We start from the raw sequence: 23,643 nt of genomic DNA, 5'->3' as shown, positions 1-23,643 counted from the left end.
AATTCCAGAGTACATATTGGGGATTGATATCCTGTCAGGTTTGACTCTCCAAACCACTGTGGGAGAGTTCAGATTAAGGGAAAGATGTATTAGTATCCAGGCAGTGCAGGCAATCATAAGGGGTCATGCAGAAATTGAACCTATTTGTTTGCCACAACCACGCCGGATCACAAATACAAAGCAGTATAGACTCCCAGGTGGGCAAGAAGAAATTACTGAGACTGTGCAGGAGCTGGAGAGAGTAGGGATCATTAGACTTGCACACAGCCCATACAACTACCCCATATGGCCAGTCAGGAAGTCAGATGGTACGTGGCGAATGACAGTAGACTACAGAGAACTAAATAAAGTCACGCCACCAATCCATGCAGCTGTACCCAACATCGCCTCCCTCATGGATGCATTAAGTAGAGAAATAGAAACATACCACTGCGTTCTGGACCTAGCAAATGCATTTTTCAGCATTCCAATTGCTAAGGAGTCCCAAGACCAGTTCACGTTCACGTGGGAGGGCAGGCAGTGGACTTTTCAAGTTCTACCTCAGGGGTACGTGCATTCACCTACTTTTTGTCATAATTTGGTGGCACGTGACTTGGCAAATTGGAACAAACCATCTACTGTCAAAATGTACCACTACATCGATGATTTGATGTTAACGTCTGACTCAATCGAGGCATTAGAGAAGACAGTACCATCATTAATTACTTATTTACAGGAAAAAGGATGAGCTATAAGCCCACAAAAAGTACAAGGACCAGGGCTATCAGTTAAATTCCTGGGTGTTGTCTGGTCAGGTAAGACTAAGGTGTTACCCAGTGCAATCATTGATAAGATCCAAGCATTCCCGGTTCCTACGAAACCGAAGCAGTTGCAGGAGTTTTTGGGTATACTAGGATATTGGCGATCCTTTATTCCCCACTTAGCACAACTGCTAAAATCTTTATATCGATTAAAAAAAAAAGGCCAAGTATGGGATTGGGGTAGAACAGAACAAGAAGCCTTCCAGCAAGCAAAAATAGCTGTTAAACAGGCCCAGGCGCTAGGTATATTTGATCTGACCCTTCCAGCCGAACTGGATGTGCATGTAACCCAAGAAGGGTTTGGCTGGGAGCTGTGGCAGCGCCAGAGTTCTGTTCAAATCCCAATTGGGTTCTGGTCACAGATTTGGCATGGAGCAGAAGAGAGATACAGCTTGGTTGAAAAGCAGTTATTGGCTACCTATTCAGCACTGCAGGCAGTAGAACCAATAACTCAGACCGCAGAGGTTATTGTCAAAACAACTTTACCAATTCAGGGGTGGGTAAAAGACCTAACACACATTCCTAAGACCGGGGTGGCCCAATAACAAACAGCACGCTGGGTTGCCTATCTTAGCCAAAGAAGCCGCCTGTCATCATCTCCACTGAAGGAAGAATTTCAAAAGATACTTGGGCCAGTAACATATCACAGCGAGACACCTGAGGAAATAGTGGTTACTTGTCCAGAAAAGAGTCCTGTACAGGAGGGGAAATACCCTATCCCAGAAGATGCCTGGTATACAGATGGATCCAGCAGAGGGAACCCAAGTAGGTGGCGAGCTGTCGCATACCATATCTCAACTGATGGTTTGAAGAAGGGGATGGACAAAGTAGCCAGTGGGCTGAGCTACGAGCTGTGTGGATGGTGATAACTCAAGAGCCTGGCAACAGTGCACTAAACATCTGCACAGATAGTTGGGCAGTCTACCGAGGGCTCATGCTCTGGATAGCACAGTGGGCCACTCAGGATTGGACGATCCATGCCTGACCTATCTGGGGCAAAGATATGTGGGTTGATATATGGAACGTGGTTAGGCACAGAACCGTACCAGCATACCACGTCTCTGGACATCAACCCTTGCAGTCACCAGGCAATGATGAAGCTGACACACTGGCTCGAGTCCGATGGTTGGGAAGTACATCAGCAGGAGACATAGCCCACTGGCTGCATCGGAAATTACGGCATGCAGGACAGAAAACCATGCGGGCAGCAGCTAAAGCATGGGGGTTGCCCATACAGTTACCAGATATTGTCCAGGCATGTCAGGACTGTGACACTTGCTCGTGAATGAGACCAAGACCTCTGCCAGAAACTATGGCCCATCTCACTAGAGGACACAACCCATTACAGTGATGGCAGATTGATTATATAGGTCCCCTTCCTCGATCTGAGGGGGCCAGACATGCCCTAACTTGTGTCGATACAGCGAGTGGACTGATGCAAGCCTATCCCGTAGCAAAGGCAAACCAAGCCTATACCATCAAAGCTCTAACTAGATTGATGGCATCATATGGGACTCCTGAGGTTATTGAGAGTGATCAAGGTACACATTTCACAGGTGCAACTGTGCAGAAGTGGGCTGAAGACAATAACACTGAATGGCGGTTTCACCTGCCCTACAATCCAACGGGAGCAGGCCTAATAGAAAGATACAATGGGATCCTGAAGGCTGCTCTGAAGGCAGATTCACAGTCCTTGCAGGGGTGGACCAAGAGGCTTTATGAAACCCTGTGAGACTTGAATGAGAGACCAAGAGATGGCAGACCCAGTGCTTTAAGAATGTTGCAGACAACTTGGGCCTCCCCACTTAGGATACAAATTACAAGCAAGGACACCTCACTCAAGCCACAAGTTGGCACCATGAATAATCTTCTGCTCCCTGCCCCTGATGACCTAGAGCTTGGGAGACACAAGGTAAAATGGCCTTGGAAGGTGCAAGCAGGACCAAAATGGTGTGGTCTCCTTGCACGTTGGGGGAGATTGTTAGAGGTTGGGGGATCAGTAAACCCTTCAGTAATCGGTATATGGCCAACAGAGGTAGTAGTTGACACCCCTGTTTTCATTGCAAAGGGGACATTAATCATGTCCATGTGGCAAATTAGAACCCCCCCTTTGGTACCCAATATAATGATTCAGTCGCAGATTTCGGGCCAAAGAGTGTGGTATTGAAGGCCAGGACGTGCCCCGATACAGGCGGAGGTGTTGACTCAAGACCGAAATACAGCCTGCATCTTACCGTGGAGGGCAGACCTACCCCTCCTCGTACCTATTAAACATCTGTTTTACTCCCCTTGAGGTTTTAAGTTCACAGGATGGCCAGCAAAAGCAACATCACTCAAACATGCCTATGAGGAAACATCATGACACCCTGTGATGCACTGCTGAACTTTTGGGAACTGGTGAGCATTAATCAGAAGCGCTACTGGTCCTTGAAAAAGATATGCCTCGAGAAAGAACAGGAAGTACTGGCACAACAGAACTGTGAAGGGGACTGCCACTGATTGCCTTTATTGTCTTGACATCCTATATTGCAGCGGGTGTTGTGTATGCGTCGCGATGTGCATTGTGCCTTGGGCCACCAGGTTGCAGGGGCTCACCCCCTACCTGCTCAGTCATTGGTTAATGCTGTGAAGGGATGGAGTGTAGTGGAATTCCAGGGTCACAGCCTGAACCAATGGGTGGGCTATATGAGTGTGTGGGTGCCTGGAACGGGGGGGGGGAGGGAGGGGGAGGGGTGGTCTGGAGCCACCCCTTCTGTCTCTGCAATACTTCCTGTGCAGTCTGAGTCTGTGCGGGTCCCTCTCTTTGCCCCCGCCCTTCTCTCCGGCGGCACCACGGTACGAACGGGGGAGGGACACGTTCCTCAGCTCGTCGGAGGGGTGAGTCAATTCCTTTTGATATCTTTTCCTTGTGTGCCTATTTCTCAAATAAAGGCTCTGTCATTGCCTTCATTTGTTCTACAGCAGGGAAAAAAAAATGCCTTCAACTGCATGAAGGGGAAGAAAATCTTCCCTTCTGAGTTGTAGACTGGAGGGAATGTGGTTCTTCTGGCAAAGGCTGACCTTTTATATTTCTACTTCTTTCTGTTTTAAATCATTTTAGTCAAAGGAGGGGACACTGATTATTGCCCGTATAGTTTACCTGGTTATTTTCTGAATGAGGTAGGTCCAAGTGAAGAAGTCTTATTTTTTTTTTTTTTTTTATAGGGGAGAAGGGAGCTTTCTAGATGGAAAGTTCTAAATATTCTGGTTCTGGGGTCTATTGAGGCACAGGAAATAACTGTGCTTTAATATCACTATCTATTATCCCAGGAGCATACAGGGCTGGGATCTGTGCCCAGAGGGACATGGAACATGCTGTGGAGCTGGGTTCTGAGGCTGGATTTCAACCAGCCTGCATTTTACCTCTCCTCCTCAATGTGTTGTCTTTCCCTGGACAACACATTAACTGAAGTTGAGATGTGAAACTACTCCAGAAAAATCTTTCCAAGGAAGGGGTAACCTAGGCCACGCTGCAGTGTCTGCTGTTGTTTGTGGATATAGCAATTTGGAAGAGGCCTTCTGCGCAGCCTCATGGGGTACACAATGGTGCCCTGTGGGACTGCTTGTGGCTTTTCAGTAAGAACTGTCCTTGCATCTCCAGGCAAGGAAAAATTAATCCTGTTTTAATAAATTAACCCACAGGAGAGGTCCAGCAAGCTGAATTCAAATGCACTGGAAGTAATTATGTAGCTGGCAAAACAAGGTTATTAAAAATCCCAACTCACCCATAAAAAGTGAGACGCAGGAAACCAATCCTGTGGCCAAGCTTCACCAACTCTCCCTGCCTTGCAGCAGCTCCTGTTAGCAGCACAACTCCCATCTTCTTCAGAGTGCACAGCCACTTGTAGGCACTCTCATCATCATATATAATTTCTTCAAAAGGCATTTTGGGAAGCTGTAGGTCTGAGCCCCAGTACTGATGTTCTGAATAGGAAGGAATAGAGAAGCAAGCATTCAGCTATTTTAGCATCGGAGCACAGAACAGTCATGAAGTTAAAGAGATTTTTACGTGTTTGTGAAAATGCCCTTGGTCCTGCAGTCAACCTGCAGGAACCTGAACCCCAATCCCTAAGTTTTTTTTAGATAAAAAATAATCTTTACGGTAAAGTGCAACAAAACTTTGCAGTAAAGAAGCAGATTTAAATCAGAAGTTTGGTGCACAGTACAGCAGAAGACATACACCAGTGTAACAGCTTAGAAGCTGAGTAACTACATCAGATGCACCAGTGACTAATCAATTTTCTTTTGTAGGTTTGTCTCCACAAAGGCACATCCAGCCACATGAAATCCTGCAGGATGGTGTTATTCTTCATCTTTTTCTTATTTGAAGTGCACTGATGCTATTTCAGATGAATGCCAATAACAGCCCAAGATCATTTACAAGCCCACAGGATACTGGGAGGTAAGGAAACCAAGGGAAGAAAAGACTGAGCAATGAGTTGGGTTCTGCCCATTCTCAAACAGCATTTGTGAGAGCATGTGATGACAATGTTAGAGTTCCCAAAACAGAAGGCACATCTTACCCACACAGAAGAAGTAAAACTAAAATGCTGGGTTCTAAGTAGAAGAAAGAGTGATTTTTCTCTTAACTGTATTACTTTCTGAAGGAAGAAAGTACTTTATTATCAGACATGGCCCTGCATCCATTTGTAAATATCATCTATGCAAGTGGCATGTGTTAACATGGAGTGACAGACTACGGTAATAATCACATATGACCGTGAACTTTTGGCAAATATTCACCTTTATGAAGGGCTAGACAGTTCTTTCTTTATGAAGAAAGGCTGAGTAACCTGGGTCTGTCCAGCCTGAGAAAAGAAGACTGAGTGGGGACCTGATTAATGTTTATAAATATCTAAAGGGAAGCGGGAGGCAAATGAAGGAGGCCAGGCTCTTCTCAGTGTTGTATAGGGATAGGACAAGAAGCAGTGGCCTAAAACTTGAATGTAGAAAGTTCCATACAAACATGAGGAAGAACTTCTTTATGGTAGAGGTAATGGAACACTGGAACAGGCTGCCCAGAGAGGTTGTAGAGTCCCTTTCTATGGAGATATTCAAGACCCATCCTGATGCTAACCTGTGCAACCTATTGTAGGGAACCTGTTTTAGCAGGGTTGGACTTGATGATCTCTTGAGTTCTCTTCCAACCCCTGCAATTCTGTAATTCTGTGATCCAAAATTCTTCCTTCAGTGTTAATGAGTTTTTAATATTATGCCTAAAATACTCTCCATTCAAACTGTATGACACACAATCTTGATGTGGATTATTGTTTGAAACTGCAGCTAGAAAATGAAAGTCTGTTTGCACAAAATCACAGAATCATTTTTCATTTGAAAAGGCTTCTAAGGTCATTGAGTCCAACCATCTACGTACCACTAGTTCAGCCCACTAAAACATGTCCTTAAGTATTACATCTGCCCTTTCTTTAAACACCTCCAGGGATGGTGACCCCACCACCTCCCTGGGTAGCCAGTTCCAATGCCTGACCACTCTTTCTGAGAATGAGTTCTTCCTAATATCCAACCTGAACTTTCCCGGGTGCAACTTAAGGTCATTCCCTCTTCTTGCTAGTTACACAGAAGAGGCTGATCCCCACCACCACAGCCTCTACAACAGGCAGTTGTAGAGACCAGTAACATCTCTCCTGAACGTCCTCTTCTCCAGACTGAAGAATCCCAGTTCCCTCAGCTGCTTCTCATAAGGCTTATGCTTCAGACCCCTCACAGCTTCTTTGCCCTTATCTAGATACTCTCCAGGGCCTTGATGTCTTTCTTGCAGTGAGGAGCTTAACACTGAACACAGTACTCAGCAGAGGCCTCACCAGAGCTGAGTACAAAGGGATGATCACCCCCCTGCTCCTGCTGGCAACACTATTTCTTGCACAAGCTAGGATGCTGCTGGCCTTCTTGGCTACCTTGGCACACTGCTGGCTCATGTTCAGCTGAGCACTGAGCAATGCCCCCATGTCTGTTTCCTCTGCACAGCTTTCCAGCCACTCTGCCCCAAGCCTGTAGTGATGCATGGGATTACTGTATCCAAAGTGCACACTCATGTTCAGCAAAGATGATGGACACAGACCTCCCAGGTGTATAACTTAGCATAACTCATAACTCCCCACCTGACTTAAGTGGAGATGCCAAGGCAGGTGTTTTTCTAACCTCTTAAGTGTGAGGAGCAGAAGGAATTCCTACCAGTAGTTCTAATGGATAGCCTCCCTCCTGCATGGAGCAGGTTGCTTCAGCTCCACTGGTGCGCCCTGTGCTTACAGTGGATTCACGTGCACTTAAAGTAGCTCTTCCTTCCCTGCCTCCTCTCTGATGCAGGACAGAAACTCCATTCCTTCCACTGTGGTACTCCATACTTCAGACAACTCTATGACTACGAGTCAATCATATGACTACAAGTCAATCATCTTACCCCATACAGTGAGTAGCTCAAGAGCCCCTTTGAAGTCTTCTGCACAGTAGCCAGTTGCATCTCCCTGTGAGTAGAGATACCTCTCAAGGTTATGCCTGTGCAGAGAATCCTTACACCTTGATGTCAAGACACTTGCTGGTACAGGTCCTCAGTAAGTGACTAATAACCTGTTCTTTTTTTTTTTTTTTTTTTTTTTTTTTTTAGCTTTGCTAAGACCACACCTTGGATTGATTGTGACAAAAAATTGTTGATGAATTCTGGGACTAGGAGAGGATCCAGCCACATTTAGGCTCCTTATCTCCATGGTTCGAGGAGTTTAGGAAGTAAGTGGGTCCACTCTGAACCTTGTGACTCAATGGGAGTGCCCTGTATGTGTGTGTTTAACCCCACCCTCTATGCAGAACATCAAGCGTATCCAGCCATCTTAATTCTTGTTAATGTTGTGATTTAACAGCAACTTATATTATGTCAGTAAACATCTTCCTGTTCCTCTTCTATGAACAAAGAATATAGTGCAGTTGTTTCCATCTGCCACGCCACAACAGGAGATGGCATCTGCTGGGGATTGCTTCTCCAGGACATATGTAAGAAAGTGTTGGAAACCTTCCCAAGATGATGATGATGATTAGAAGTAGTAGTAGCATGTACTTTCTCCCTTGTGCAATCACCTAGTCCTTTAAGAGGACTCCAGCACAGATACTCAGTGTTGGGACTGAATGGACACCCAACAGGGCGAGGTTGCTATGGCTGTTCCCTATTGCCCCTAGAAAGTGGAAGCAAATAAACCAAGTATAACCACAGAGTGTGGATAAGCACTTTGCAGGTCTGTAACAATTCCAGTAGCAAAAGGCACTTGATAAGCCAGCAGGGCATAAACACACAGAGAATGGGCAAGCAGGAAGGCGCAGATGGCTGCATGCTTGATGTATGGGTAGCAAGAACAAGAAGTAAACAAGAGTACAACAACAGCAGATGAGGGCTCCTCCTTTCCATTCAAGAGAAGAAGAAAACACCAACACAGAATGAAGAAAAATGAAGGAATAAAGGTGTACCACACCACTGGTTTCCCACCTCAAGTAGTACTCAGAGTCCTGTTCTTTGGAAGTTGCGCAAGCCACAGAGTATCAACACTCCTCTATTTTATACTCACAGATAATTTAGGATGAGTCTTTTGAAGACTACTTGTGTGTTGATGTGATGTATACTGTTAATAAATGTCAATCCAGTGAAGTGCTACTTTGAAACTTAAAACTGTGTTGATGTCTTTGGAACAACTGCTGAATCTGGGACTGCTCAATTGAAGGAGCAGTGTGCATACATACAGTTGTACCACATACATCTTGGGATGACTTCTCTTTCCAAACCAGCTCAGTATCTCCCCAGCCTGCTTATCAAGTCAGGCCCAGGGAGAGGTGCAGTGGTGGATACCAGTAGGGTGAGGAGCAGCATGGTGATATAGGGGGACTGCAGAGGGTGGCTTTGAAATGGGGCCACTGAGATCCTCCCCAGGTGCTACTAATGGGGATGGGAAAACACAACTATGACTATGGGGTTGGGGTGAGCCCTTACAGCCTGGAAAACAAGGAAATGCATCCAGAGAGCTGTCACAGTAACACCAGGGTGCAAATTGGTTGACCTTTAGTAAAACCTCAATTTGACCTCTCGTGACCCCAAATCAAATTTCAGACCCTTTGGGGTCATGAGAGGTCAAATCTGGCCTTCTGGGGTTACTAGAGGTCAAATCTTGCTTTTTTGGGGGGTCACTGGAGGTCAAACTCCAGATTTTTTAACATCGCGATGTTTGCTGAGGTGAAGCAACTCGCAATGTGAGGTACTAATCATATGAATATTTACATTCTTTCTCTGGAAAGATTTCCATTGTGGTGGAAAGAAGACCAGTACCAAGAACATAACATAGAATAATACTTTATGCACCAGGATGAAGAAGTATTGAGCCTAGTTTGCAATATAAGTTTTCACTGTATAAGTTTTCACTGTACACTCTGCTAAGGAGGAACAAACTGATTTCCTTGCTGGATCAGATTTTTTACTCTTAACAGAAGTTTCTCCCTTCCAAAACCAAGTCCATTTTATTTTAATGAGTAAAGAAAGAGTAAACAGAACAGAATGATACTTGGACTCGATGCCAAATTGTCATCTGGCACTACAGCTGGAGATATCTGGGACTTCCTCTGGATCACAATGAATTTTAACTACTTCATCTTTCCACTGCAAGATCCTGAGTCATACAGAGAAAGCTCAGAACTATGCTTCAGACATAACAGAATATGTTACAGTAAAATATTTTACAAGTAATAGATCTGGTAGAGCCCTGAAGAAGCTTGCACAATGACTTGAGGCGTTCTTTTTCTTGCTCATGAGCTTGGAACATTTCTTGTCATGGAGTGCAGCGGGTGGAGGTCTCTGTCACTGACGCCACCTTGCATATCTATTACTGTTTCACTTGCTTGTAACTTTGGTAAACTTCATCCATCTCAGCTGACATTTTCCATGGCAATACCTGCCTAAAACATTTTGGGAGAACTTCCACTGCAACAAAAATGGTCCAAAAGCCTAGACCAATGAAGTGTGAGTAACACAGCCATGCCAAAGGTTAGATAAAACAGTGGCTTAGATAAGGAGTCTCGGTGCTTTCATTCTTTCAAGTGTTGAGTATAGAAAGTTGCTCATATGTTAGGAATGTACAGTTGCCATTCCTTTGAAACTAGTCAAATTTTGCCAGTCATATTTAAAAGTTTCAGACACTTGCAAAACCAAATTAATTTTCTTTGATATAAAGTAGTGCTGCAGTAATTCATTACTGCAGACAAAAATACACAATAACCACTGATCAGTGTGACTATCTTCACTTTGTCCTCAATATTCCCAGGCCAAGAAAACTTTAAAAAAAATAAATTAAAAAAAAAAAAAAAAAGTGGTTTCTTTTCAGACTATGCCTGCCAGGACCAATTTTGCTAGACAAAACTGAAGTAGATACCACCTAATTTCTAATGGCTGCATTTAGCCAAGAACTCAAGGGAACAACAATGCAGACAGAAAGTGAAAAGACAGGAAATTAATCATGGAGCCCAAAGCACAGCTTCTCACCAGCACACTTTCTGGAGTCTGGCAGTTGTTTAAGCTGTTAACTTTAATTAAATTTGTCTGTGCTACTGGCACAGGGCACTGAAATCCACAACTGAGCATCATATTTTGTACTTAGCTCCTGGTGATTTTCTCCCCCAGTTGAAATGATTGATGAGAACACACCTGAGTACCACATAGTGTGGGCCACAGAACCACTCTGCTCTTCTGTTTATCCGCTTCTTCACACAGTTTAAAATAGCCACTTGAAATGGCTGCCTGCACACCTGAGAGAAAGCTGCTGTGTAGACTCAATCATGATTATAGTGAAAGAAATCAAGCGAGAAAACAGTGCTAGTAGATTAATACTGAAATAATTACAGGTTTGCAAGCATAAATAAATCTTATGTTAGGACACAGCTTTTAGCAAACGACCTTGTAAGAAAGAATCATTGGTAAATGTGCTCTCTCTTGTTTCACCCATCCACATACATCTGTTTATTTATGATAACATATAGACACAGGATACATACCCACAGCTGAAAGAATGGTTAATAATAAGTGCTGCTACAATTTCCTCAGAAATCTGCACTTGTGATGCAACTGTTTTCAATCGCTTAAAACTCCAGCAAAATATAATCTCCAGACCACAGACTTTTCCCCCAGCCTCTTTTTTTCCTCCCTGAATGATCAGAAATTGTGTACATATCGTGCTGAAATGCAGCCAATCTGATCTGCATTGCTACACTTTGCATCTGCCTCTCACCAGCCACTAGATGGACGTGGTCTTCTGGCACCCACCCTTAGTGCTGCTTTTGTGGTCACGCTGCTCTGAATTCTAATGTACAGGAATTAACAATAATTGTCACTGGACAGCAAACACACATTGCTCAGCAACCTTTGTAAACACCCCAGACCAGCACAATGTTCTCTTTGATTCTGTCTGATGGCCGCAGTGTTGGAGTTGTCCTGGCTTGGCTGCTTAGAGGAGTGAAGGCACCACAGTGAGGGAGATGTCCCAGATCCTTTTGTAGAAACTGCAGTTCTTACACCTTTCAGCCCCTTTGTGGCTTATTAATAATTGTGGAAGTTGACTGCAAGGCAAGGTAATGAGGTGAGATCTGTCAGCTCAACTGGAAAAGCAGTACTGGTCACAGACACCAAACACCACTTAGAGAGACCCACCTGGCCACATGCTTGAGGTGACTGTGTGGGCACAGATGTCAGTGCAGGCTGATTTCTTTCTCTCATGTGCAAAAGACCTATTTCAGACTTACACTCCCCACAATGCCACACTGTCTGTTCCCATGCTCTTTTCTCATTTATTTCATAGACTAGAATCATAGAATCACAGAACGGTTTGAGTTGGAAGGGACGCTTAAAGGCCACCTGGAACAACTCCCCTGCAATGAACACTGCAATGAACAGGGATACATACAGCTCCATCAGGTGCTCAGAGCCTCATCCAGCCTGACCCTGAATGTCTCCAAGGACAGGGCATCCACCACATCTCTGGGCAAATTTCCATTTGTATGTCTCATAAGCTGTCCAGTTACTGGGTTTGTGCACACAAACACATCTTCAAACCAAAGATGTTGCACAGCAGTGGGTGAACAGGACAAAGATGCTCTCTAACTTTCTGTTTCACAGATATCTTGCCTATTTTATTACAAAACTTTCTAGAGACTAGTTTAATGGCAAATACCCTCTTAAATAAGAGCCCCGTTCTTACAATTAAGACATTACTGATTTCCCTTGCTTAGTCTGAAGCTGATAATTCATTAGAGAATGCACAACAAAACACAAATAGATTTTTAAGTATTTAACAAAATACTTGTTTTAAATCCCATTCAGCTTACTTGGCACTTTAGCCAACATTCGCTTATGTTGTCTGATCATCAATCAGAAATGAGGTCACAGAAAAATGCAAATTGCATTATTTATAAACCACCCCCACCTCTGTTTGCAGTCCAAGCTCCTTTGGCAGAAAGAACTGTGTCAATGGGCTCACGGGCTGGTTCAGCCCAGTTCTGTGACTAGTGGGGCGGAGGGATCCACAGATCTGTGCCTTCGAAAAGGGGAAACAGGGGACCCCGAATAATTAAAAACAGCAGCAACAATCTGAGGAGAAACAAACTAATTTACTAAATATGGTATTGGAATGCAACACACTATAATACAATATAATTAGAATTGAAGCTAATAAATCAAATATAACAAGAGAGTGTCCGAGAACTGAAGGCCTCACCATAACACTGGGGTGAGATGCGCAGTTGGGTCGAGCAGCAGCAAGGAGAGACAAAGAAAAAAAGGGATGTCAGGTGACCTTGCCAGAGGTTATATCTCCTCTCTGAATGCAAAGCCCCCTGGGGTATGTAGTTCTTCTTGTCTTTCCGGACAGGTGCCTGGAACTGGAGCATTAACTCTTTAACTCCCAGTGCACTACATGATGTTATGATGTGGAATACCAATAACCAAAAATCATAAAACCATGACAAACTGATAAACAACCCCAAGAGCAGCCTGCAGCATGAGAGCTCTGGGGGATTTCACCTGGTCATGGAGGGACACCCTGCACTGCAAAGAAATGTAACAGGACAAAATGCAAGGTGCTCAGAAAAATGTGAACCTCGGTGCTACATAGTTACATTTTCAGCAGCTGCAAAGTCTGCAAATTTCCAACCACTCCTATTCCTCTGGCTTAGGCTGGTTAGAGATCGTCCGAGAAACAATGTGAGTACCCAAATATAAGCTGCTCACGTAGGCCATCTTTTGTGCTCCACCCCTTTTTCAAAGAAGCTGCAGTATGACTGACAAGCTGTTGAATCTCACAACATGCTCACAAAATGAAGGAAGTACAATCCCTGAGGAGACATATAGTCTCACCTCATTAAATTCCTCAGCGAGACCACTCCACAGCCATCCGATCACTGCTCCACTGTGCTCCACTCAATACACATCTCTTCATGCATTTGAAGGATTGAGAAAAAATAAAATATAAATGTTTTATTTTTTCTCTATTAAAGCTTATGCAATTTAAATAGCTGTAGGTATGTCATGTGAACTGCCAAGAATATCCACTGAAAGACAAATTTAATTTTCAGTGTTTATGCAAGTAAATATCCACATGCAAACTAATGGAATATTTGAGTCAACTTTTCCTTTCTGGTCTTTCCTGCTGTACCTGTAGGATTGGAATGTTGTTTCTGCATTAGATACTGAAAAGGGGTAACTAATCTGAAGAAGTAGAGCACAATTTATTTGTATTTTGTAACCTGTCCTTAGAAATAGCTGATGTGAAAAGGTAGAAATACCATATATGTTAGTAGCATATTTTAGAAGTATATCTGCTGAATTATGTGCTTAATTCTTGCTTGCAAAACTGCAATAGTTTTTAAATGTTCAAAATAGTATAAGTACAGTATTATGGACTAGAAAGTATATTGTAAGGCTATTCTGTTTGGATAAGAGACCCTCAGCAAAAGAAAAACAGACTTAACAAACACCAAAGAAGGCAGGGCCTCTACACAAGGATTGCCTTGCTCTGTGGGTAGGTTGGGATGCAACAGGCAGGCATCAAGATACTCCCCTCTATCCTCCTTCCAAGCTTCTCTCTATGAAAGGATGAGTAGATGTCCAGAAACAATGACTGAGTGTTGAATGAGCACATGTGAGAAGTTAACTAGTGATATATGCTTAGCTAGCAAAAATTTATGTTAATCCAGTATCCGTATGTTTAGTTGAACATTGGGAAGATTGTGAACCTGAAGTGCTCAGCCAATGAGGAACCAGGGGAGAAAGAGATAAGCATCAAGTAACGGCATAAAAGAAGATGTAATGCTGTTTTCTGTGTGCCCTTCTGCTTGCAGGAGGCCTGCCACTGCAATTGCGAATAAAATCTGCTTTATCAGAGATACTGTCCTGATAAATTATTTGGATATTTCCAACATATCTAATCTTCCTTACATAAAAGAAGGGTATTATTATATCAGGGAATATACCAAAAGATCTTCCCTCACTTTGGAGAGGAACATGCAGATGGAATTCAACTGCAGCTCCAAGAGCTGCCAGCTTTTCTGCATACAGGAACTGCAGCATGTTCCCTTTCAAAGTCCCCATGCTCACCACATTGCTGGAAGTTCCACCGCATGGTGGCATGCTCCTCTTGCAGCCAGCAGACATGGGTTCAAGTGAATGTTTTAAATCCCACCTCACATTCCAGAAAAGAAAGGCTCCAAGATCCCAGCCTTGCAATGGTCTATTACTGCAACCAAAAGCTCAGTTTTTGAGCTACTGCAGGAGTGAGCTCTCCCCCCAGACATCTCCTCCCACTGTATTGTGTAATGACACTGTGGCAAATATGCCAAAAGCTGAAAATGCAGTGTGCACAGCTCCAAGTTTTACTAATCTTTGGGAAATGTATGGAATGCAGCAGCAGCTGGTATCTGAAAAAAAAAAATCTAGTGCAGCTTGTAAAGTTATTATTACAAATATTCCCTTATTTCATGAGTTCATGATCTTTGATTCAATTTCAGTACTTTATTTGAACTCCAATTTTTGCCTGTTCTGAAAAGAATTAAATAAGTATTTTCATACACATGCACACGCATTTTTTCACAATGACGTATCCACCACAAGCATGGCAAACGTGTTTGTGTTTTTTCCACTTTTCCTTCTCCTTTCCTTAATTTCTCAGATGTTTCTAGACCACAGATCATTTACAGAGCTTTCCAAGGCAGCATGTTGCCATTGTAGCTTCTTTTAATGCACGTTGCCCAAGCAGGTACAGTGCTCTGGAAGCTTTACTCCATCAAATGGAGCAGAAGGGCTCCTTCACCTCTGGTGCAGGTCAGAGTTCTCTTTGGACTCCATTGGCTTTGAGCTAGTCTGTTGGCATGGGTAGAACCAATCCACCCACGTGGTGGCTACTTCCCTACCTCAGACTCCAACAGCTGCTTAGCTGCAGCATCTTTGAGGAAACTGCCACAATTGTGGGTGATTCAAAATATGAAGGAAATGGACTGTGGATTGTTGCCAAGCTCATGTTCTTTTGCTGCACTGTTGCTGAAGAGCGAGTACTAAGCTCAGTGAACGCATTAAAGCATTTTTTAACTGTTTTCACTATTTGTCCTATTTGTGATGACAATTTAAAGTTGTAACACATCTTTCAACACTTACAATTGGCCCCTACTTGGTACCATCAGCAAATTCAGTGCATTCCTTCCATTAGGTCACAGTCATTGAGAAAAATAAGCAACAGAGCTACACAAAGCACAGACCTTTGCAAAACCTAATTTGATTTATCACCTAATCTCAAAGATAAATCATTACAGGTAGAGGCCTGTGCAGATACATGTTTGTATTTAGGTGGTGCTGCAAGCTCTGAGACCTAACCACCGGTGGAGCACAGGCTTGCCTACAGACTTGTATTTGTGCTTCTCAAAATGTGCAACTTTGCTAGCAATTACAGCTCTGAAATTGCCAAAGTCACAAATGACCAAAGCAAAGCAGCAAAGAACAAACTGACATTCTGAAATTAAAATTCTGGAAGGTTGCACTGTTATTAGCCACATAGCAAAATGAAGAAGAACTGAAAAACAAAGCACAGACCAGGGGTCTTCCTAACAAGTGCACATCCTCTGGTTTTGACTGCTTGTGCTAGCACACTGCTTTCTCCAGCACATCAGCTATTGAAAAGAAAAAAAGGGAGCAGCAGCCTTGACAATATCAGCAGTGAAGGTTAACTTCTAACTATAGCAGTCTGGTGAGCCTGCTCTTGTATTTGTTGAACCAGCACACAGGACTGCCATTTCAGATTACCATCTGTAATGCTATACCGCTAGGATATGATCAACTACCTAAGAGCATGTCATTTGCAGTGATGTAACTGCAGGGACCATAAGGAAGCTGATTTTCAACTTATCCCAGTACACAAGGTCTTAAACAGCCAGCAAGCAAATTTACATGCCTTAGAAATGCAGTCTTCCTTGTAAATGAAACCTGAGAAAAGCTGGAAGAAGCAACCTGTCCTAACGAGCCAGATCTTTCCCAGAATTATGAAGAAGAGCAGAATGACACTACTAAGCAAGGCCAAAGTTAATGTAGTTACTTCATGTAACTTTTACAAACATATTTTCTCAGATCACTGAATTTGCAAAGCAGTGTCCAAAGAATAAAAGTATCTCTACTGTATATTTTTCTGGACTGCTGCACTAAAGAAAAGCTGTAGCAAAAGGGAGAACAAGACTTCAAAAGAAGCATGGTATTTAGATCCTGAGAGTACGCACAGTGTACGTGCATGTGTGCAAAGGCAAACCATGCCCAGTTAGGTTTTGTAACAGAGGCAAAAGGAAGCATTGTATCTGAAATATTGCAATCTTGGTTACTGATACCTTTGGTAATAAGCATAACAAGACTTCTGGATGAATTTTTTCTGAGCATCTGAGCATGAATTAGAGCAACATTTGACTTACAATGTTCCCCCCCAAGACACTTCAAAATGTCTTGCTAGCTTCCATAGCACCTTCACTTCTCCAAAAAACAACTCAGAGCCTGAGAAATCAAGTCTAGTTTCCCTGTACTAGGTTTGCATCTTCATCACGCTCACTCTGGGAACACGCCCAAGCCTCCAACATAGTAAACAGCATAGTTTACTCTTGCCAAGGCAAAAACAGACGTCAACTTTTATATCAATCACCAGGGGGAAAAAGTTCCACTCAGGAACTAGTAAACATCTGCTATGTGATCCATTGAAATGAATGGAAATATTACTCATCAGCAGAAGCCTTACGCTAGTTACAAAGGGCTGAATCTAAATAACTGACCTTTGTTTAGGAGAATGAGAGCTAGGAGCTAAGGAAGATGTAACCTGCAGAAACCAGCTCCCTAATTGCCAAACAAAGTTTAAGAGCTAAGGAAGATGTAACCTGCAGAAACCAGCTCCCTAATTGCCAAACAAAGTTTAAGAAGCAGATGATACTTATGTTTTTTTTATTTTCACATTTCTAGTCTTTCAAGAAAAAAAAAATCATTTTCCTTTGTTAGAAAAAAAAACAAAACACCCTCCCGCTCCTCAGAAGAAAAGCACATAAACCAGCTTCAGACTTGCCTTTTGCTGAGGAAACCAATAGCTGGATCTGAATTTCTCACCATCAGTCTGCCTCTTCTTTCCTTTACTAGAATAAGACCCTATTTCAATAGATAATATCTTAGCTTTGAATACTTTTCCACAGCTTTCTGCAGCAGCAGAACTCACAGGAACACTGTTAAGGCCAACTGCATAAATCTTTCAAGTTTTCATGCATTTCACTCTCTCCCAGTATGAAAGACTGCTGAAGAAAGAAGAAATGAGGATGTGCATCGTGGCAAACCTACTGATTTCATAATCATTCATTCAAAAGGGTGAGTGATGTACAGCAGGTAACCATCACTTGTACTGCCTGTGCTACAATGCCAGTTGCACAAAATGCTTCATTTCCAAAAGGCAGCCTGCTATGCAGGAGGTACAGGAGACAGAGCAAACACAACCAGAACTTCAGCACAAGGCACTGGTAAGCTACACAGTTACTTTTTAGCAAAAAGCCAGGGAAAGGGCTAAAAATATTTCAGTTACGACTTCCTTGCAATTTGAAACAACACACATTGGCCTTATCACACAGACCAAGACTGCTCCACAGGACTCATTTTTGAGTCCTTCAAACCTTATCTGAAAGGAAACAGTTTTTAGGAAAATGAACATGGTCCAAGCAGCAAAGGTCTCCCTCCCTCCAAGTGGGCTGGGACAGAGCAGTGCCACGTGGATGCTCCTGGCCCACAGTCCAGAGATCAGAAGAGGTGAAAGGGCAAACATGATCCCAGAAACTGTTCCTGCTTCAGCTGGATAGGCTTGGTCCTCACACAGAGACTCTATATAGTTAGGGTCTGCGACGTCAGACCACGTGTGTTCAAAACATGTGTGACACATGCGGGTTTAATTCCTACCCGGTAAAAAGAGATCTTCTTGCATTTCTGCTCGGGCTGCTTCAGAGAAGCATCGTTTTTTCAACCATTCAGCTTCATATTCGCTTGTGTGTTCATCAGGCCATGTGATAGATACCTTGTGAAATAAAAAGAAATGTAATGTTAGGAAAAAAAAAAACAATCGAAGAAATTAGAAATTATAGAAATTGCAATACTTAAATAAGTAATAGCACAGCTAAGGCTTCCACGTAGTGTAATTGCAAACAATTAATGAAAATCCAACCTGAACAGCATCCAAATTCCGATGCCTTTTATAGATGGCTATTTTCATATGAGCACATGACATAATTTGCTATTTTCTGTGGGCTGCTGTCACTGCGTGTACTTTGCCTAACAGAAACTGGGAATCACAGAAGCTGGCACATTCCACCAAGGAGAGCACTTCACTACAACTCAGAAGAGCAAAAATACCTTTCAAACAGAACAAGCCAAGAGAGATGTATGAAAAAAATAAATGTTAAGAGACAAATTGTTCCCCTAGTTTTGAAACTTTTTTCCTTTTCAAGTAAATATATAAAATCAAAATGACATACAAAGTTGCTATATGTGTCAGAAAACATTAAAATTTACAGAAAGGTCAGTTCCTATTTCATCTTGCTGAATAACCTCCCCTTTTCATGAACAAATGCTAATGCCAATGGATAGATACAGATGCAGACACTGAGCCAGGGCTGAATGTTGGGTTATGTATTGGTTTGAGTGCTTGCTTTAAAATGAAGTGTGTTGCGCATTGAATGATCAAGTATCAGCTTGTAGACTGGTATCCTTTCTATGGATTAAGATCATCATTCTTACCTTTTTCCTGTCTGTCAGAGTGACTTTCTTGGCCACGATGTCAACATCCAGGTCCTCAAAGAGCAGCTTACGGGCTTTGGCAGAGTGAAGGAAACAGTGGGGGCACTGGCAGTTGTCCCGCAGCCAGACACAGGGGTAGCAGCTCTCGCTTCCATCCTCCCACTGCACGCGGATGAGGTGCTCCGCATCTGGAGCCTCCACTTTCCATATCCCTGCACTCATATAACCCGTGTGGGTCCCCCGCACTGTCCCCCACCAGCAGCACTGCAGGTTTGCAGCCCCAGCAAGTAGGCGCTGGGTCAGAGGGTGGACTTTGGTCCCCAGCAGAACACGAGCTGCCAGCCTCCACATACTGATCTTGGTTGGGTCACAGCCAGGTTCCTGCAGTACCACAAAGAGCAGATTATTATTTAGGGAGCAACTGTAGCAGAAGGAGCACTTTAAGGCAATTATCCCCTCTTCCTTCTACCTGAATATTTAGAAATACTCATTATCTCGTTTATGGCTTTTGGGACACAAAGGATATATTCAGACCTGTTTGTCTAAAAATCCCTCCAGTTAGCAGAGCTTTGGCTGGATTCATGAATTTGGTCATCCTTGTTCCCGCAGCCGTTCGATATCTACAGCATAAACGGTCCCCTTCTAATGGGAAGACAAGTTCCACAAATCAAGCATAGGTACTACTACCGAGCTACTAAGGTTTCCATTAGTTTATTTAGAGCTGAGTAGTTCAAATTAACTGTATGCCGTGCTGAAGAAAGATGATGCACCTGAATCTTAAATGAGAAGAAAAGTTCTGGTTTAACACTTTCCTTGGGCTCCTGGCAAATCAATAATCCTATTTGTTTTTAACAGGAAGTTTAACCATTTCAAAGTCTGTATATCTACTCCTAATTTGTTCAGTGCTTTTTTTTCTTCCTACTGTTTTGGTTCCTACACTCAGAGGGCCAAATATTGATGTCTGGTTGCAACCAAAGCCTTCCCACTTGTTCTCACACAGGGAAAATCTCTTCAGATTCAGTACCTTTAAAAAGTCAAAAGGATTCTGACTAGCTTAGTTAGAACAATGCTGTATAGGACCCTAGGGTCTCCTTTTGTTCTTATTTCATTTGTCTGAGTACAACAAAGCATAATAATGATTTCTGCTTCCTTTTTGTTTGGGCATAGCAGTCCTGCCAGAATCCCATTAATTACTAACTTTCACTTGCAATTCAATCCAAGGAACAGCTTTGTGCACACAGACTCAAACCTCTTTTATCCAAAAATGGGTTTGTATCCAGTATATATTTCCTTCTCTCCATATATACATATACGAAACATACACACATACATATGTAAATAAAGGTACTGCTTTAGTAACTGCCTGGGATAAGACCATGAGAACAGGATTTTATTTTTGAAGTTGAAGGCCACCAGGAAGCTCTTCTGACTTACCTGAGGTGGGGAGATTCTGAGAAAAAGATATTTTTCATTACATGAAACATTCATTTAATGAGTTCTTCATGTAGTTCATCTTTAATGTATTTCATATATGCATTACACCCAACACAGTTCTCTCATTTCAGTTCATGTGGCTTGCCAAATAATTTAAGTATCATGCGCATGCTTAGTGTTGAACCTTACAGCCCACTAAATTGCTTTCATCATTTGAGCCTCAATGTAAAAAATAATTAAGCCTTTAATTTCTAAATGTCTTTCAAGGAAGACTCATCATCAAGTCTAAAATACAATAATAAGCTTGACAGATTCAAAGGGTGTTCAAGCTTCTCATATTCTACCATTCAATTAAGAAATCTAAACTTGTTTCTAAGAAACTCCTTTTAGTGCTGCTAGTAATAGAAAATGATGCAGGATTATTTTTTTTTAAATGACAAGGAATTAAGGTGGGTTTATTGACTTCCTGTCACAGAAGTTTCTTAACTGCTATTTATCTACCGGTATTGGATATCTCACAAAACACATCTCAAGCAGAATTCTAAGTCGGTGACATTTAGTTTTGTAAATGCTCTGGAATGAAGGTCAACCTTAAAAAAACAGATGCAACCAACCCTACCAGACACAATTTCTAGTTTAAACAAGATTAATAAAACTTCTGGAAGGTATGGAGGTGAGGTACACATGATTTATGTTACAGTGGGGAAGGCTATAAGTCAAATGAGAATTCCCAGTTATACTTAAATGCAAGAAGTGAGTACAGACGGGTTCATCTTGCCAAACTTTAGACATGTACCAGAGTCACCCACATCTGAACATCACAGGCACCACCTCCAACATCCATAAATAATGCACTCATTTAGATCCCAGCTCAACTGACCTATTTAGAAACCCACTTTAGGATGAGGAGAATTGAACTCTTCTCTCTACCAACTAAAGAAAGAACCTCTGAAATTAGCTCTGATGTGGATGTTACAATGCCCATGTTCACACTCATCAGGACATTTCATGGCAGCAATCTCATGATTAGCTGCTGCTTCCTGTCCACAGACCACCGCTGCTGTGCAGAACCCAGTACACACAGTGTGGATGGTAGCAGCCCTATCTTTAGTGTCACACAGAGAAAGCCTGCGTTGCTGTCATTGGTACCCCCATCCCAAGTGACTTCAGCTTTTGGCACCATCAGTCTAATCTATTCTGAATCACAAAGTACTCTCTTGAAATACTTCCCGTCCTAGCAACCAGACTTGGAGCAGCCAGCCACTGCACACAGATGGCGGGTAGGCTCTCTTTCACTGGCAGCAGCAGAAGCCTTCAACACGCTTAGGGTAGGAAACAATTTCACTGCACACTTTGTGGCTTTTTTAGTATGCAGATCTACATTGTCCGCTGTTACTCTGCCCCAAGGCTTTGGGCCAATCTGGATCTTCGGTTTATGCCTATTTATTGAAGTCAGTGGAGCTGAACCTGCATGACACTGCTGTTAACTAGGAGGCTCCAGGGCTATTTGGTTTGCTAGCTACACAAGAGAAAGCCATGAAAATTACTATCGCAAAAAGATTTCCCTAGTGGTGAAAACATTTCTAAAATATTCAGCAGCATTTGCATTACACTTCTGTTTCTGCCTTCACTGTAAGGCAATCGTTTGGGCTAGCCACCTATTGAGAGAAATCCCTTAACAATAAAAAGCCTGCTTATTGTTTTCCTTGAGTTTGTTATAACACAGCGTCACTATTAAAATGAAAACCCAGACATAACCTCTTGGTGTTTATCTTCTCAGACACACAAATTAAATAAATATACAAGTCTAGTTTTTGTCCCATACTGCTTCACAGAAAAATATACTCCCCTCAGTAGCTCCCATCCATGGTCAATGATCTCACACCAGTAACCACTGGGCTACACTACTGTTTTTCCAGTAGCAAAGGCACAGTACTAAGTGCTGGATAAATACATCTTCATGTCTTAAAAGTCCTGGACCTCAAAGCACAAAGCAAGCTGTAGGTAAACAAACCCAAAGGCCTGTGCTGGTGGTTCCAGGCCAGAAATGGGAAAAGCACACCTCTTATTCTAGGAGGTTATTGATGATGCTTAATGGATCCAGTCTCCCACTACATGGATTGTGCTAATGAGTTAGTTTAAGTGCGATTTTTTTCAACTTATTGACAATTGTTTTAAACGGAAAAAAAGGATGCCAATCTCATGCTAATGCAGGCTGAAAAAAAAAAGAAAAAAAAGCTCAGGGAGCTTTTTTCCCTTATCCCCTTCAACTCCAACCCTTCATGCAGACACTAACCACGTGGTGCCATTTTACACTGGAAACTGTGTTCTGCACTAAATGAGAAGCAGAGCTGCGCCTGAAGTCATTTATCAGTGTGTTCCGACCACAGCCAAATTGAAGAGCAGTTAATAACAGAAAAATACAAAGGGAGCGCTCTGCATCCCAGCTCTCTGCATTTCTCGTCTCCTGCCTAGGAGGCATCAACGTAGCGCTCTCTCTACTCTCACTTACTACGCGATCGAGACAATTTAAAACAAATGCCGAGAGTCACGCAAAAGCAAAGCATCAAGCGTGAACCGTAAAGGAAAGCACACCTACGTTAACACGCTCCACGCCGGCGCGGTACTACACACGGAAGGCCACGCAGAGACGCAGCTCCCACGGCTTCACATCGCCGAAGCAGGTCCCGGCCACGCTCCGCCTTCCAGCTCCGGCGGCAGCCACAGAGCCCACAGGCCCCGCGCCCCCCCGGCCTTGCGCAGAGCCAGGCCCCGGCTTCCCCTGCCCGCGGCGGGGCGCTGCCGGCCGACCGCTCCCGGAGGCGTATAGCGGAGCCGCAAGCTCGAAGCAGGGCCGGACCGCGCCTCAGGGCCGGGTGGCTCTGTGGGGGGGCGGTAGAGGGCATTGTTGGAATGAAGCAATCCTGCTGCTGTAGATGGAGCTGCATCCGCTGAGTTAACGGTGCAGGTGATTTTAGTGTCGAATGTTGTGAGCAGTGAGCTTCCTGGGAATCAGTTTAAAAAGAGCAGTAGTATACACTCCGTACACAGTGC

General features: G+C 43.2%; 1 protein-coding gene and 1 long non-coding RNA gene across 6 annotated transcripts in view; one reads left to right on the top strand and one right to left on the bottom strand.

Moving 5' to 3' along the window:
* BBOX1 (gamma-butyrobetaine hydroxylase 1) overlaps positions 1-23,292 on the bottom strand; it is a 35,029-nt gene extending 11,737 nt beyond the window's left edge. For 2 of the 4 annotated variants that reach the window (XM_015286233.4, XM_040702056.2), the window contains exons 1-4: positions 23,185-23,292; positions 19,156-19,536; positions 18,322-18,436; positions 4,565-4,763 (exon numbers count right to left, since the gene is read on the bottom strand). In XM_015286233.4, coding sequence (XP_015141719.2) covers positions 4,565-4,763; positions 18,322-18,436; positions 19,156-19,506 — 665 coding nt within the window. In that variant the 5' untranslated portion in view covers positions 19,507-19,536; positions 23,185-23,292. The remainder of the gene's footprint in view (positions 1-4,564; positions 4,764-18,321; positions 18,437-19,155; positions 19,537-23,184) is intronic. The other 2 variants (XM_004941332.5, XM_424543.7) reach the window with 1 other exon arrangement.
* LOC107053349 lies at positions 3,600-8,508 on the top strand. Of its 2 annotated transcripts, XR_001466509.4 has the most exons (3): positions 3,600-5,241; positions 7,164-7,265; positions 7,462-8,508. It is a non-coding gene; the product is annotated as an uncharacterized LOC107053349 (long non-coding RNA). The 2 variants fall into 2 exon arrangements; XR_005860568.2 differs by lacking the exon at positions 7,164-7,265.
* Positions 23,293-23,643: the final 351 nt, after the last annotated feature.

The sequence above is a fragment of the Gallus gallus genome, chromosome 5 (assembly GCF_016699485.2).
Source record: "Gallus gallus isolate bGalGal1 chromosome 5, bGalGal1.mat.broiler.GRCg7b, whole genome shotgun sequence".
In the NCBI taxonomy this organism is placed as follows: Eukaryota; Metazoa; Chordata; class Aves; order Galliformes; family Phasianidae; genus Gallus; species Gallus gallus.
This window is presented reverse-complemented; position numbering and strand designations above follow the sequence as displayed.